The sequence below is a fragment of the Gorilla gorilla genome, chromosome 4 (genome assembly GCF_029281585.2).
Source record: "Gorilla gorilla gorilla isolate KB3781 chromosome 4, NHGRI_mGorGor1-v2.1_pri, whole genome shotgun sequence".
Classification (NCBI taxonomy): Eukaryota; Metazoa; Chordata; class Mammalia; order Primates; family Hominidae; genus Gorilla; species Gorilla gorilla.
The window spans coordinates 138927340-138941016 of record NC_073228.2 but is presented as its reverse complement, the minus strand read 5'-3'; the positions used below and the strand labels follow the sequence as shown (position 1 = coordinate 138941016).

General features: G+C 60.0%; 1 protein-coding gene across 1 annotated transcript; it reads left to right on the top strand.

Moving 5' to 3' along the window:
• Nucleotides 1-6597: 6597 nt before the first annotated feature.
• Nucleotides 6598-12819, top strand: PITX1 (paired like homeodomain 1). The gene is made up of 3 exons (XM_004042533.5): nt 6598-7107; nt 9317-9549; nt 11512-12819. The coding sequence occupies exons 1-3, from the start codon at nt 6939-6941 to the stop codon at nt 12052-12054; spliced, it is 945 nt and encodes a 314-aa protein (XP_004042581.1). The 5' UTR covers nt 6598-6938; the 3' UTR covers nt 12055-12819.
• The last annotated feature ends 858 nt before the right edge of the window (nt 12820-13677 follow it).

Below are 13677 nucleotides of genomic sequence, written 5' to 3'. Positions count from 1 at the left end.
CGGCTGCCGCGCTGCCATCTCCCGGCACCTTGCGCCGGAAACGGTCGCTCTGGAGCCCGTGGCCGTCGGCGGGCAGGCTTAGCCGCTCCAGTCCCTGAGAATGGCAGGCCACAGCCCGACCTGCCCTGTGGTCCCATCCCAAAATCCCAACAGCAAGCAGGCTCAGGCTGGGCACTTCGGGGTACCAGGAGTAGGTTCGGCCAACTGGTTTCCACCATGAGGCTTCGCGCACAGGGTTATCTGGCCACGGGGCAACGCTGGGGAGCCCTGTGGCCTGAGGGTGGGCAAAGGACAGGCTCCCAGTTCCCTTGCGTCCAGCCCGTCTCCCAGTGGCAGCCAGCCAGGAACGGCCTGCGGGGCCACAGGGGTGGAGGCGTCACCGTTCGCAGGCCCGCAGCAGGATGGTCGCTGGGGGATGTGCAGGCATAGGGGTTGGACAAGGGGCCCCAGAAGTGTCTGTCCTGAGGGGTTGGTGTGCCCTTTCCTCACCAGCCCAGCCCCTGAGGAGAGGGAAGAAGGCAATTCCCCCAACCAGGGCAGGTCGGGCGGTTGCCCCTCCCTAACACCCCCTACCCCCAAACACAGAAACCCTGGGGTCTGTCCTCAAACCTCCCTGGCTGCCACGCTCTGGGCAGCGGACTCTCCCTGCCAACACGCAAGACCAGCTCCCTCCCGCAGGCTGAGCAGAAAGAAGAAAGGTCCAATCTCAAAACCCCAAACTCGACCACCAGCCCCCGTCTAAACGGAAGTAGGGCCAGCCCCTCACGAGTCAGGTGGGAAACTGGGCCCAGGGAGAGAAAGTGCCCCAGGGCCAGGCTGGGACCCGCTGCGGCTTCGTCCGCATGCGGCAGGGCCCCTCCACGGAGGTCCCAGGGCGCGCTCCCCGGCCTCGAGGCCCGGCCGCCAGCCGCGCGGACCCCAGCCTACGCCCCGAGGGAGGCCAGGACCCCTAGCCGGCGGGACTGCGCGCCGCCCCTCTCCCCGCAGGTCCCGGAGAACTCCTAGCTTCCCCTCCCCCCACCCTTCCCGCCTCCCGGCCGGTGTCCCCGCCTTCCCCGCGGGCGACGGGCGGCGGCGGCGGGAGGAGCGGGCCGAGCCGAGGAAGCCCCGGCCTCGCGCGCTGGGATGTAGCGAACCAGCAGGGGCCGAAGAACCGTGCAGTGCCAGAGCCAGAGCTGGATCCGGGGCCCCAGCCGGAGCCGAAACCTGAGCCAGAGTCCGCGGCGGGCGAGCCCGGAGCCGACGAGCCGCAGACGCAGCGCTGCCCAGGTGGGGTAAGAGACGCTGGGCTAGGGGCGCAGGGTCTCCGCGGTGGAGGGGCGCAGGGAGGTGGCGGCCGAGTCCTGCGCAGTTTGTTCCTGGCGTGTGTGGGTCCACCCGGCGGCGCGGGACAGCGCAAGGCGCGGAAGGTCAGGAGCCTTCGAGGCAGCGCGAGGAGCTCGTTCCTGCGCCCAGGGCACAGTCATAGCCGCCGTCACCGGGTGCTACCTCACCCAACCGGCGGGATCAACCCTCTGCTTTGGCTCCGGGCACCTCAAGAGGGTAGCAGCCTCGGGGGCACGGGCCACGGCCCCGCGAAGGGCACAACCTGAGAAGCCCGTGGCAGCCCCTCGCAGCGGCGGGGGACACAGGGCCCCCCTACCCCCAGGAGAAGTGGGCAGGAGAGAGGGCCGCCCGCTGCTCCCCGCTGCGTCCAGGGATGGAGGGCCCCACCACCCATGGAATTGCTGGCCCCTCTGCGTGGCCCGGGACTTCAGCCGTGGCTTCGCGTCAAGAGGGTATTTTTCCTAAACGAAACCGCTTCATTCGTTCGTTCGTTCGTTCGGGCAGCAATGCCGCAGAAAAGCAGCAGAAGTCGGTCCGCGCCCTGGCTCTCTTCGCCCCGGACCCCGACGTCCCGCCGCAGCGCTCGGAGGTGCCCCCAGCCCAAGGCAGCCTGCTCTCGCCGGCACAGGTCGGGCTTTTTCTTCCCAGGAGAGAAACCCCAATTCCCTTCGTAACGTCCAATAAAGACATTCCCGCGGCTTCTCCCGGGTTTGGTTGTTGACGCAGGGTCCCGGAGCACGCAGCCGCTTCTCAAGAACCGGGTCTCGGATTTCTGAAATTGACCAGCTTCGTAAACTGGAGCCTATTCTCCCGCGGCAAAGGCAGGGCCCCAAAGCCGGGATCGCAGTAATGGGAACCCCAGGCTGGAATCCGGGTCCCAAGCTTTTCCGATTTAGGAATTCCCTGAATCTACAAATATTTAGTCCACTTTTCTGAAAAACTAAATTCTGAAAAACACAAATTCTCTTGACATCCCTGTGACCTCTGAAAACCACCAGGGCCAGAGGGAGGAAATCCCAGGTTGCTGTCCACTGGGGGAGGATTCAGGTCTAGGGTTCAGGTCTACGGTAGTCAGGGCAAAAGCTACAGGCAGCAGGGGCAGCATAGGAGACTTGCTGTCCCCGTGCCCTTTCCTGGGGCTGCTTTCGGCCTCCCGCATCTCTTCCAGGGAAAGGAAAAGAGGTGGGCTGGGGCGTGGAGACGAGGCTGTCTGGACTCTAGGATGCAGAGGCCTCCAGAAAGGCTCAGGGTGCTCTTCTCCCATGAAAGCAGCCGCTGGGAGGAGGAGGCTATGGTGCATCCATAAGTTGCCCCTCTGCTCCCCAGTTGTGCGACCAGCTGCTACCTCCTTCCTAGTCTTCTTCCCCACAGCTCAGCCATTCTCAGGAACCAGACAGCGTCCATGGACTTAGGTGAGAGATGGGCCGGGTAGAGCCATGGGTCCTACCAGCCGCTGACTGAGCGGCCCACGGCACAGAGTCCTGAGTTCCATACTCCCATCTGTGCCTCACTGGCGGCAGTCCTGCTCAAATACATCCTGGCTCTCCCTGGGACAGGCTGGGGATCCTCATTTGGCAGGAAGCCTCAGACTGGGGTCCCAGGAAGCCTAAAGGAACCAGTGAGGTCTTTCCAGCCCCTACCTGAGCACCCTCCTCCCCACTTACCCAGTAATTGCTGTATTCAAAGAAACGGGAGCTTTTATTGGGGAGGGGGTGTTAGATCAGACAGAAAGAGGTAGGTGGTCCAAACCTGCACTCCCAAAACTGGGTTTTCAAGTTTGAACTTCTCCACGGACTAAGAGGCTTAGGCTGGAATGTCCCAGAGAGTCATGGATAGCCCTGGTGGCAGGCCATGGCACATTCCTTCCTTTTTCCTAAAATACCTTGATTCTGGGAGCAACGATTAGGGCAGGGTGCCCCCATGGGTGGGTAGAAGGATGCCCCCCCATGAGAGCCTTCCAACCACCCTTCCCAAATTACATTACTAAACCATTCTTGGGCACAGGGTGTTTTTAGTGAGCCAGGCTTCAGGAAGGGTTCTCATGGTGACTACTTCAACCCCACAACAGCCCAAGCTCTTCTGCTCAGCCCAGCCAAGACCCTAAACTCCAAAATTCTTGAAAATCAGAGAATCATTGCTGGCTTTGTGTGGTCACGGAGGGGTGGGGAACAGGGCACATGGTTCCAGCTCCACTAAGCCCCCTTCCCTCCTCTCTTCGTGTCCCATCAGCAAGTAAGCTGGATGCTGAAGCAGCAGGCAGAGTCCGGTGTTGGACATGGGAACTGAGGCACAGTGCAGATCAAGCCTTAACCTTGAGGGAAACACAGGTCACACAGCACAGCTGGGGGAACACAAAGCCTCTGCTTACTCCTGAAAGAGTGCTGTTTTCTGTCCTGTGTGTGTGACGTGTCTGTGAGTGTGCAAGAAGCCCCTATCTTGACTGGGACAATGGCCAGTGAGTGTAGCTGGGGAAGAACTGAGAGCATGTCCAGGTCCCTTCCCCAGCCAACGCCCAAGATCAGGCCACAGCCTCCTCACAATCAATTGCCTCCTCACTCCTTGATCACTCAGTGCTGCCCAGGCCCAGCAGAACAGACTCTGCCAGCAGGCCCCACAAGCCCCAGCTCCTCTTTGGGTCTCAGGTCCCCTGAGGATATGGGGCTTCACCTGAAATGGTCTGAGGGCTTTTCCTTCTACACAGCAGGCATCAAGATCACCAAAGAAAGGGACTATTGTGCCTGCCTGGAGCCCTGCCAGAGGTTTGGGCCCAGAGGGGCACACAGCAGGTGCTCAATAACTGCATTAAATGCACTAACAGTGAGGAAACGCGCCCCTCAGACTAAGCAGTGAGTGCTGCTCACAGAATAGTCCCCATTGGGGGATGGCCCAAAGAGTCACTTTGGTCCCTCTGGGAAGTGAGAGGGCTGTGAGTCCTAACTTCCTCTAGAGGCCCACAGACAGACCATTCATTTCTAAGTCTCTACCCAGAGACGCACTGTGCTTCCCACCTTGGCCTGACATGTGGCAGGGTTAGAACACACCTCCTATCCCCTGCCAGCCCGCGTTCATGCCAAGTAGCACATATATGCCTAAACTCAGCACTTCCATAGTGCAGTGAATACATGTGTGTGTACAGCATCTCCGCATGGATGTACAGAATGTGTGTGTGTGTGCGTGCCCCCATGCTGTCTGCATTCAGGCTGTTCTTTTTGGTAAGACAGCTAAAAAGAGAATGGTGTGTGAAGGGACACTCCCTAGCACGCTGCAACAACTGAATATCTCCTTGAAAGGAGGGATCTTCTACTGCAGGAGACTCGTGGTAAAGGTGGCCAAGAAACATGGCAAAGGTGGGGCTGAGCGCAAATGCTGGGCAACTATGCTTCCCCATGTTCCCCTCCCCATAGCCAAGACTCATTTCATGGAGGGAGATCTCAGCTTGGAAGAAGGCAGGAGTCACTGAGCCTCCCCAACCCAAACCCCTGAGAAATGTCCTCCCTCTGGCCTCAGACCCTGCATCCTGTGGTCACAGACCCACAGTGAGAAAGGACCAGGCCCTAAGGAGCTGTGCTGTCTCTCCATGGCCCAGAGCGGGGGATGGGGAGGGGGATGGGGGTGGGGGTGCTTTGGACTAACGTGGAGGGAATGGAAGGCAGGCCTGGTTCCACCTTGCATGCCTGACCCTGGCCCCAGCAGCCCCCACAAGGAGCTCAGCTGACCCTGGGTGTCTCCCTGTGATGGGAAGGGGTAAGGCGAGGACTCAAAGGCAGAACCTGCAGAGTGCCCCAGACGCCGATACCTGCGCAGTCAGTGCCACCCACCCAGGAGTTGAGGAGGCACTGAGTTTTGGGGTGAGGACACTAGACACCTCCCTGCTTCTTTCCCAGGCAGACAATCCTGGCGCAGCTCCCTTGGGTTGCTGTGTCTGGTGGAGCTGATCACAGGTGAGGGGCAGAGGGCAGTCTGGGGTCCGCCTATGGCCAGAGGAGCAGGTCAGGGCGGCGCCTTGCCGCCCCAGCTGTGGCCTGTTTGCTCAAAACGCTGAGGTCTCGGGGCCAGCTAACAATTGTTGAGCAAAATCCTTCGACAAACTTCACCTACGTGCAAGGACTCGAGGAGGGAATCACTCTTGGGAGTGGGAGAGTAATGTCTTTGCCTGTGCCCAGTGAAGGCCCATTGGAGCTGCAGCTCAGCTACCACTGTGTGGGAGAGAAGCTGGAAGACTGAGGGCTTCCTGGGCTGCTGGCCCAGGGTTGGGAGACAGCAGTCACCTGGCTTACCAGGCCTGTGCCTGAAGCCCTGGGAAGCCAGGACGCAGGCCCCAAGCTGGGACAAAGCTACCCTGAAGGAGGGCAAAGGCTGCCAAGGCCAACCCCATGCCTGCCAAGGCCAGGCCTGGCCCATTTGGCCAAGGCGTAAGGTGTAAAACAAGGGGAGAGGTACAAGAGGCTGTGGGGTCTGGCTGGGATCCTTGGGGTCTTCCTTCTGCATTCTCCAAACGCCTAGAGCCAGCAGAAACGTTTCGTCTGATTAGAAGCCATCATTTCTATCCCAATCCCGGAAAATTGACTGCGGTGCAGAGAGGGAGGCCTGAGAAGCAGCCTTAGGGGAGAAGGTCCAAGCTAATTAGGAGGCAGCATCCGGGGGCCCATTAGAGCGCAGGCTGCTGTCACTCAGCCGGGCTGAGTTCCCGGGAGAAGAGGCTGGAGAAGGAGGGGCAGGCGGCCCCTCGACGAGGACACCGCTGGGAGCTGCCGGAACGGGCCCCGGGCTCTGCCCCCGCCCCGGCGCTGGCTCGAAGGCGCCCGCTCGGTGCGATCCTGTTCGGCAAACATTCACTCATCCTGGGCTGTTCTCGCCAGGGCTGGGGACTTCGAGGCGGCCGAGACGGGAGTTGATTCTAGGCGAAACAAGTCATTTGAGGCCTGAGGTGTGCACGAGCCGCCCGGGACTTGCAGGCCAGATGCGTTTCTTTTGTGAGGCCGAGGGAGAACTCGGTGTGTCACCGGGGAAGGAGGGAGAGGCGCGGCGAGGCCGCGGGGGGCGGGGAGGCGGCGGGAAGGTGGCTGCGGAGGGGGAGGGCGCGGGCGAGGCAGGGAGGGAGGGAGGGAGGGCGGCAGAGAGGGCGCGGCGGCGCGGGCGGCTTGGGGCTGGATTCCGCCCGCGCTCCCTCGCTCGCTCGCTCCCTCCCCAACCCCCTCCCACCCAGGCCCACCCCACCCAGCACCCCTGGCGCAGGGACTGCTGGAACCTGGCTGTGCGCGCTGTCGCTTTAAGACAGACTCTGCCGGCGCCGTCCGGAGCCTTAGAAACCGGCCCCGGATCGCGAGCCGGAGCCGGAGCCGGGGCCGGCCGGGCTGCTGAGGCCCGAGCGGCAGGAGCGCAGCGCGGAGCGCTGAGCCAGGCGCCCGGTCGCAAGAAGCTGCCGCCGCCTCTGCCCGCCCGGCGCCGCAGCCCCGGGCGGTCCATGGGGCGGCTACGGCGTCGCTGCGGGCGCCGGCAGCCCTGGAGGGCAGCCGCTTAGGCGCTGCACTCTTGTCCCCGCAGGTCGCAGCCAGGGCGGCGGGGCGCGCCCAGCCCCGGCCCCTGGAGCGCCCGCCGCGGTCCCCACCTCCATGGACGCCTTCAAGGGGGGCATGAGCCTGGAGCGGCTGCCGGAGGGGCTCCGGCCGCCGCCGCCGCCACCCCATGACATGGGGCCCGCCTTCCACCTGGCCCGGCCAGCCGACCCCCGCGAGCCGCTCGAGAACTCCGCCAGCGAGTCGTCTGACACGGAGCTGCCAGGTAAGCGCCGTTCCCCGCGCGGCGCGCACAGAGCCTACCCGGGCGCGGAGCACGGGGAGCTGGGAGCAGGGCCTGACGCCCGCGCCGTGCAACCAAGCTCCCTCTCCGCCCCAGAAGCGTCAGGAGCTTTCTTTTTCCCGTTCTCGACCTGACGGTGAACGCGGAAACTTACGCACACGCGAAGGCACTTCCACGCGGTCCCCACGCGCCAAGAGACTGGCAGATGCACGAGCCTACAGCTGGAGGGTTGGACTGACAGCCCCTCTTGATCAGGAGTAAATAGAACGGGAAAAAATTTGATTTGCGCAACTGGGCGCTAAGGAGCGGCTCGGACGAAGGGAGAGGAGGAGACCGAGAAAGGAATAGGGGTGACGGGCGAGAGAACGCACTCAGAGAGACAGAGAGGGAGGTTAACACCGTGACAGTAGGCGACAGAATGAAAGAGACCAAAGAGAAGGGGCGGGCGGGAAGAGTAAACGGGGGGAGAGGGGTCATCAAGTAGAAGGGAGACACAGAGGACGGTGAGGGCGAGCGGGCCAACAGGCGCGGCCGGACTCCCAGCAAGGCCAGCCGGAACCCCGATCAAGGGATCCGGCCCACGTGCGCGGCCGAAGCCCGAAGCAGCCCGGCCCTGGCCCTGGCTCTGGCCCCCGCCCCGGCTCCTGCGCGTCTGCCTCCGCGCTGCCTTTTTTGTCCGAGCTGGAGCTTTTTTCCAGCAGCGAACTGGGCCCGCGGGTGGCCGGCGCGGGCAGTGGGGCAGCGAATCCGCTGCCCAGCGCAGCCGGCCGGGTTCCCGAGGGGCTCCGAGCTCCCCGGTGTGGGCGCCTCTTCTGCGTTCATTTCTTATACACAGCTGAATGTTTCTCTCCACTTTCTTAGTATCTGTTTCTCTTTTGCATCCCTAAGTGATTTTTCTGAGAGGTTGTTTGCTTGGTTAAAACACAATCAACGCTGACCTATACTTTTGTTTTCAAAAGTTTTAAGCGCGGTCTTTGGTTGGTTTTATTTTTAAAACCTAGAGAGATGTATAATCGTAGATTGATTTTTTGAACCAAATCTATGAGGATGAATTAATTTTAACTGTATCTTTCGATTTTGAAAGAATTAATGTACGAAGTGTAGGTCTGGAATTTAAAATATCTACATGCAACATTATTCTTCCAGAGATTTTAAAAAGTCAATCCAAAATGGCGCGTTTCTCCGGAATTTTCTCAAAATCCATTTACAGTGGTGTTATTTGGGGAATTTAAATTATCTAACTATAATGTGTTTCTCTGGGATTTAAAAATTATCTCTACAAGGGCCTTATTGGGAAGGAGTTAAAAATCTATCTACAACGGTACATTATTTTTTTAAATCCCAGAGAAATAAATGCTTCTGTCAACCTGGAGTTTATACACTTACAGCTCTGTATTTAGTTAGGGGTGTGTTTGTACGGAGCTTTCTGGCTTCTTAATTTACATTTGCTCTGTGTTTCTTCCTGTCTGATTTTGAGAATTTGTGGCCCTTTTAGTGTCTTTAGGCATAGAGCTGTGAGCTCTTCTGGGCTTCTGTGTTTTGTTTTTAAACTCTTTTTCTTTATGTATTAATGTTTCTATGACTGCGTGTGTTTTGTGTAGCTTCAAAGAGAGACAGACTAAAGCCCGAGGTCACCTAGACAGAGTCTGTCTGTCTGGGCTGCAGTTGGTGGGGTTTTCTAGGCTTTGGGACTGGAGGCCCGGAAGCAAGGCCGAGAACCCGGCTGTGTTGTGCCTGCCCAGTGGGGCTCCCATACACCCCTGAGGAGAAGAAAGTGGAGGGACTTTAGGCTGGAAAGATCTGATCCTAGTTCAGAAAAGCAGAGACCCCCTCAGATTTAGACCCCCTAAGAGCTCGCAAAACAAACAAAAAGCATACATTTGCTGGGAACATCAGCAGCAGGGCCAGAATCTGAGCCGAGCTAAGGGTGCAGGCCCTGCCCAGCCAGGAACGCAGGCCCGCGGCTCCAGCTCCGATTCTTGGGCTCTTCTCCGCGGCACACCAGACTAGAGGTGCCTACTGACGACCAGCACCCGGCGGGCGCTTTCCAGTGGGGACAGTTCCCAGGAACCCTAGAGGGAGGGAGGGAGGGAAGACCGCCAGCGCTGGTGGCGAGCGGTTCGGTGGAGCCGGGACGGGGTGCAGCGGGGCGTAAGCCCAGGTGACCCGCTCCCCGTCCTGCCTACTGCAGAGAAGGAGCGCGGCGGGGAACCCAAGGGGCCCGAGGACAGTGGTGCGGGAGGCACGGGCTGCGGCGGCGCAGACGACCCAGCCAAGAAGAAGAAGCAGCGGCGGCAACGTACGCACTTCACAAGCCAGCAGTTGCAAGAGCTAGAGGCCACGTTCCAGAGGAACCGCTACCCCGACATGAGCATGAGGGAGGAGATCGCCGTGTGGACCAACCTCACCGAGCCGCGCGTGCGGGTGAGCAAGGGGTGCGCGCCTAAGGGCACCCGCGCAGAGGGCTCCCGGGCCGCCTCTGCTGCAGCCCTCCAAAGCTTAGACCCACAAGCAGACCTTCACTCTCCCACCATTCAGACCTGCTCCCTCCCTTCACCGGAGATCCCCACCTTAGGCCCTGGCCCACTAGCGTCTGCCAGGCCTCCAGGCGCCTCGGACCTTCAACCCCTTTGACCCTCATCCTACCTGATCCTGGGACTAAGGCAACCCCAGCCCAAAGACCTGTGCCCCCAGGGGACTCCCTCATGCTCTATGGGGCCCAGGACCCACTCAGATGTTAGCAGGATACCCTGGGCCAGAGACTGGGCAGTGGATTCCCTGCCGCTGGGGACCTCGGGAGCTGCTGGCCTTATCCCGAAAACGAAAGGGAAAGGCAGGTCCTGTCTGGCTGCCTCGGAGAAGCCTGAAAGGTGCCTGGGTTTGGGGCTCTCAAAACTTCCTGGAGCAGTGGTCCCATCTCACAAGCAGATTCTCTAAAAGCTCAAGATAGTCTCCACCCTCCCCAGCCATCAGTAGGACCCTTTGCCTTCTGCCCTTTCTGGAAGGTCTCCCGTCAGGTGAGGTGGGGGGTGCCTCCGGGAGCCAAATGTCCTTCCCAGTCCCTTTTAGGATATGCCATCTCAGACCCAAGACCAGCCTGCATTCTCCCTCTTCTCACCCGTTTGGTTTCCAGTAAAAGCAAGGCTTTCCTGCCAGGGTAGCAAGAGAATCATTTCTTCCCTGGGGGCGCAAATATTTAATCAGATATTGGGAGCACCTCCCAAGTCGACCGAAATCCCAGCTGGCCCACAGACTCCTTACCATAACCCCAGCCCTCACCCCTCCCTAGGCAGGCTGGCCAGCCCAGTGGGACTTGGAATGAAGACACAGCACTCAGTAATCCTGAACTTACTAATCCTGCCCAGGTTTATGGTGGTAGGGGTGGGTGGGGGTGGAATCAGGTAGTGTCAGTGCTGGGGACTAGGGAAAGCTGAGAAGCGGGGATCTGGCAAACTAGCTCAGGAAACTCCACTCAGAACTGGAGGAAAATCCGAGTGGGCAGAGGGCATGCGGTAGGCAGATAGGTAAGGATGGGGGAGTTCTAGGAAGGAGGTTCTTACCAAATTTGGGGGGAGAAAAGGAAGGGCAGGAAGATTAGAAGAAACTAGTAAGAATAGAAAAAAATTAAGTATTTGTGGAGAAACATATTTGGCATTTATTTAGGCGGCAGGAAAGAAATTAAATAGGAAGCAAAAAGATCAGGTATTTGAGAAAAAGAATCAACTGTTTAAGGGGAACAGTGCAGGTCAGATATTTGGAAAGGATTCAAAAGCCTAATATTTGAGGACGATTCAAAAGGATCAAAAATGGGGGATAAACAAGAAAACAGACTGAGGGAGAAAAAAGAGGTTCAGACAGTGGGGTGGACTGAACGAAAATACATTTGGAGCCAAAAAGAAAACATCAAATATTGCCGATAAAGATGATAACGAACTATTTGAGCGATGAAATAGATCGAAGAATTGGGGGAGTCGGAAAGTCCTATGTCTCAGGGAGGAAAATTACCTTTTGAATTTGAGGGAGAATAAAAAGACTGAAATATTTAGTAGATAGAGCGAACCCGTTTAGGGGAGAAGGCAGAGGTGAACTGGTTGAGAGAGGAAGAAAAAAAAACGAATATCTGTTAAAATAAACGAGAATCCGTATTCGGAGAAGAAAACGGATATAATTTCGGGAGAGGATAAAGATCGGAAAAAGAAATTAGTATTTTCTGGGGACAGGAAAGGAACCATTGTGGAGGGAATGCAGGAGCGGAAATATCGGTCGAAGGAGAGAAACGACGTTCGGAGGGCAGCGGGCCGACGGAGGGCTCCAGGCGGTGGGGAAGGGGGTGGGGTCCCTCCCGGCCCGCAGCGGCCCTGACCCTTCTCCCGTCCCCTCCCCCAGGTCTGGTTCAAGAACCGGCGAGCCAAGTGGCGTAAGCGCGAGCGTAACCAGCAGCTGGACCTGTGCAAGGGTGGCTACGTGCCGCAGTTCAGCGGCCTAGTGCAGCCCTACGAGGACGTGTACGCCGCCGGCTACTCCTACAACAACTGGGCCGCCAAGAGCCTGGCGCCAGCGCCGCTCTCCACCAAGAGCTTCACCTTCTTCAACTCCATGAGCCCGCTGTCGTCGCAGTCCATGTTCTCGGCACCCAGCTCCATCTCCTCCATGACCATGCCGTCCAGCATGGGCCCAGGCGCCGTGCCTGGCATGCCCAACTCGGGCCTCAACAACATCAACAACCTCACCGGCTCCTCGCTCAACTCGGCCATGTCGCCGGGCGCTTGCCCGTACGGCACTCCCGCCTCGCCCTACAGCGTCTACCGGGACACGTGCAACTCGAGCCTAGCCAGCCTGCGGCTCAAGTCCAAACAGCACTCGTCGTTTGGCTACGGCGGCCTGCAGGGCCCGGCCTCGGGCCTCAACGCGTGCCAGTACAACAGTTGACCGCCCCGCCGCACCACGCGGGCCGGCTGCCGGAGCGGGGAAGGGCGCGGGCGCTGAGGACGCACGCGGGGCCCCGGCTCGCAAGCCCCAGCTCACCGCGCCGCGGACCTCACACCTGCGCAGCCCCCTCCTCCCACTTCCCACTCCGGGTTGGTTTTGTGTTTGCTTTTCCGGACCCCACTCTGCCCTCCAAAAAGACAAAAAAAAAAAAAAAAAAAAAGCAAAAAGACGTCGGAGAAAAGTGCCGCGAAAAAATGGATGAGTTGCAATTTCTCTCGGGATGGCGCGGGTGGTGTGTGTGTGTTCCCACGGGCCCCGGAGGCCCACTCCGCGGAGGGCACGCGGCGCGGTAGGCGAGCGCCGAGGCCCAGCGGCTGGGGGAGGACGCCCTCGTAGCCCGCGTCCCCGCCGCGCTGGATCCGGACTGAGCGGCCGGGCCTGCGGACTGGATGTGCGGGGCCTGGACTTGCCTAGGATTTCCCGACCCCGTACAAACCAAGTTGCCCTCTCCGAGCTGGGCCCGGCCGAGAGCGCCTTAGCTCGAGTCGGATCCGTGTTGGGGCGGGCGTTGGGTTTGGGGGGACGGTGCCCCCAGCCCAGGATCGGGCACTCAGTGGAGCCGCACACGGCCCCGGCGCGCCTGGTAGAGCCTCGCTGGCTCTGCGCCCCGGAGCCCTATATTAAGGCCACGGAGCGGCAGCGGGCAGTGCGGACCTGGCGGGAGGTGGGGGAGGTCCATCTCAGAACACCCCAGCCTTGAGCTTAGTTGCAGGCCCAGGCCCTCTGCTCTGCTCCCGGGCTAGGAGGTGGCCCTCTGTCTGGGCGAACAGCTCCCTCCTCACCGCCCGCTGTGCAAGAGTCGAGCCGGTAGAGCAAGGGGCGCGGCCCCAGGGCCCTGCGCCCACTTTGCACACCCGCTCTCCGGCCCGCGCCCCTGTTTACAGCGTCCCTGTGTATGTTGGACTGACTGTATAGAATTATAAATCTGTCTATATCGACTTGTCCATGTACGTCTATTAAAACCATAGTCCGAGCGTGCTAAGCACTGCTGAGCCCCGACTGCTTCATTGGGCTGAGGAGGGAGGCGGATAGAAAGGGAACTGTGGGTAGAAAGGGAACCGGGCCCCTTGGGTAGGAGCAGAGCGCCGAGGCAGCCCCCGCTGAGGTCTCCCTACCCCGCTTCCCCACCACCATTCTTGACCTGCTCGGCCTGGCTCCCATGAGGTCACCGTCCTGCGTTGCGAGCCTGTCCGGTGCGCAACCGCTAAGCTGTGCCTCTTGGCGTTGTCCGCGGGACGTCTTAGCGAGAACCCCCTCCCTCCGCGGCTGAGGGACTCTACGGGTTCTTCCCAGGCCGGGTCTGCGGTGACCCTCGAGGCCCCAGGGTTCTATGGGGCCCTTGCCTGCCAGGAGCGTTCGGGCAGGGGCTGCTGAGAGCCTCTTTATGCCTGGGGTTGCCTTTTCTTCTGTGGGCCCAGCAACAGCCCCTCTTCTGTCCTCGGAGCCAGGGCCAGGCTATTCCAGGAGGACTGAGGGGACTGGATCTATCAGAGTATAGCGAGGGCCTCCCGCTGCCTTTCTCCCTAATGCCCGCAACGTGCCGAGAGCCCACCGAGGGGCGTG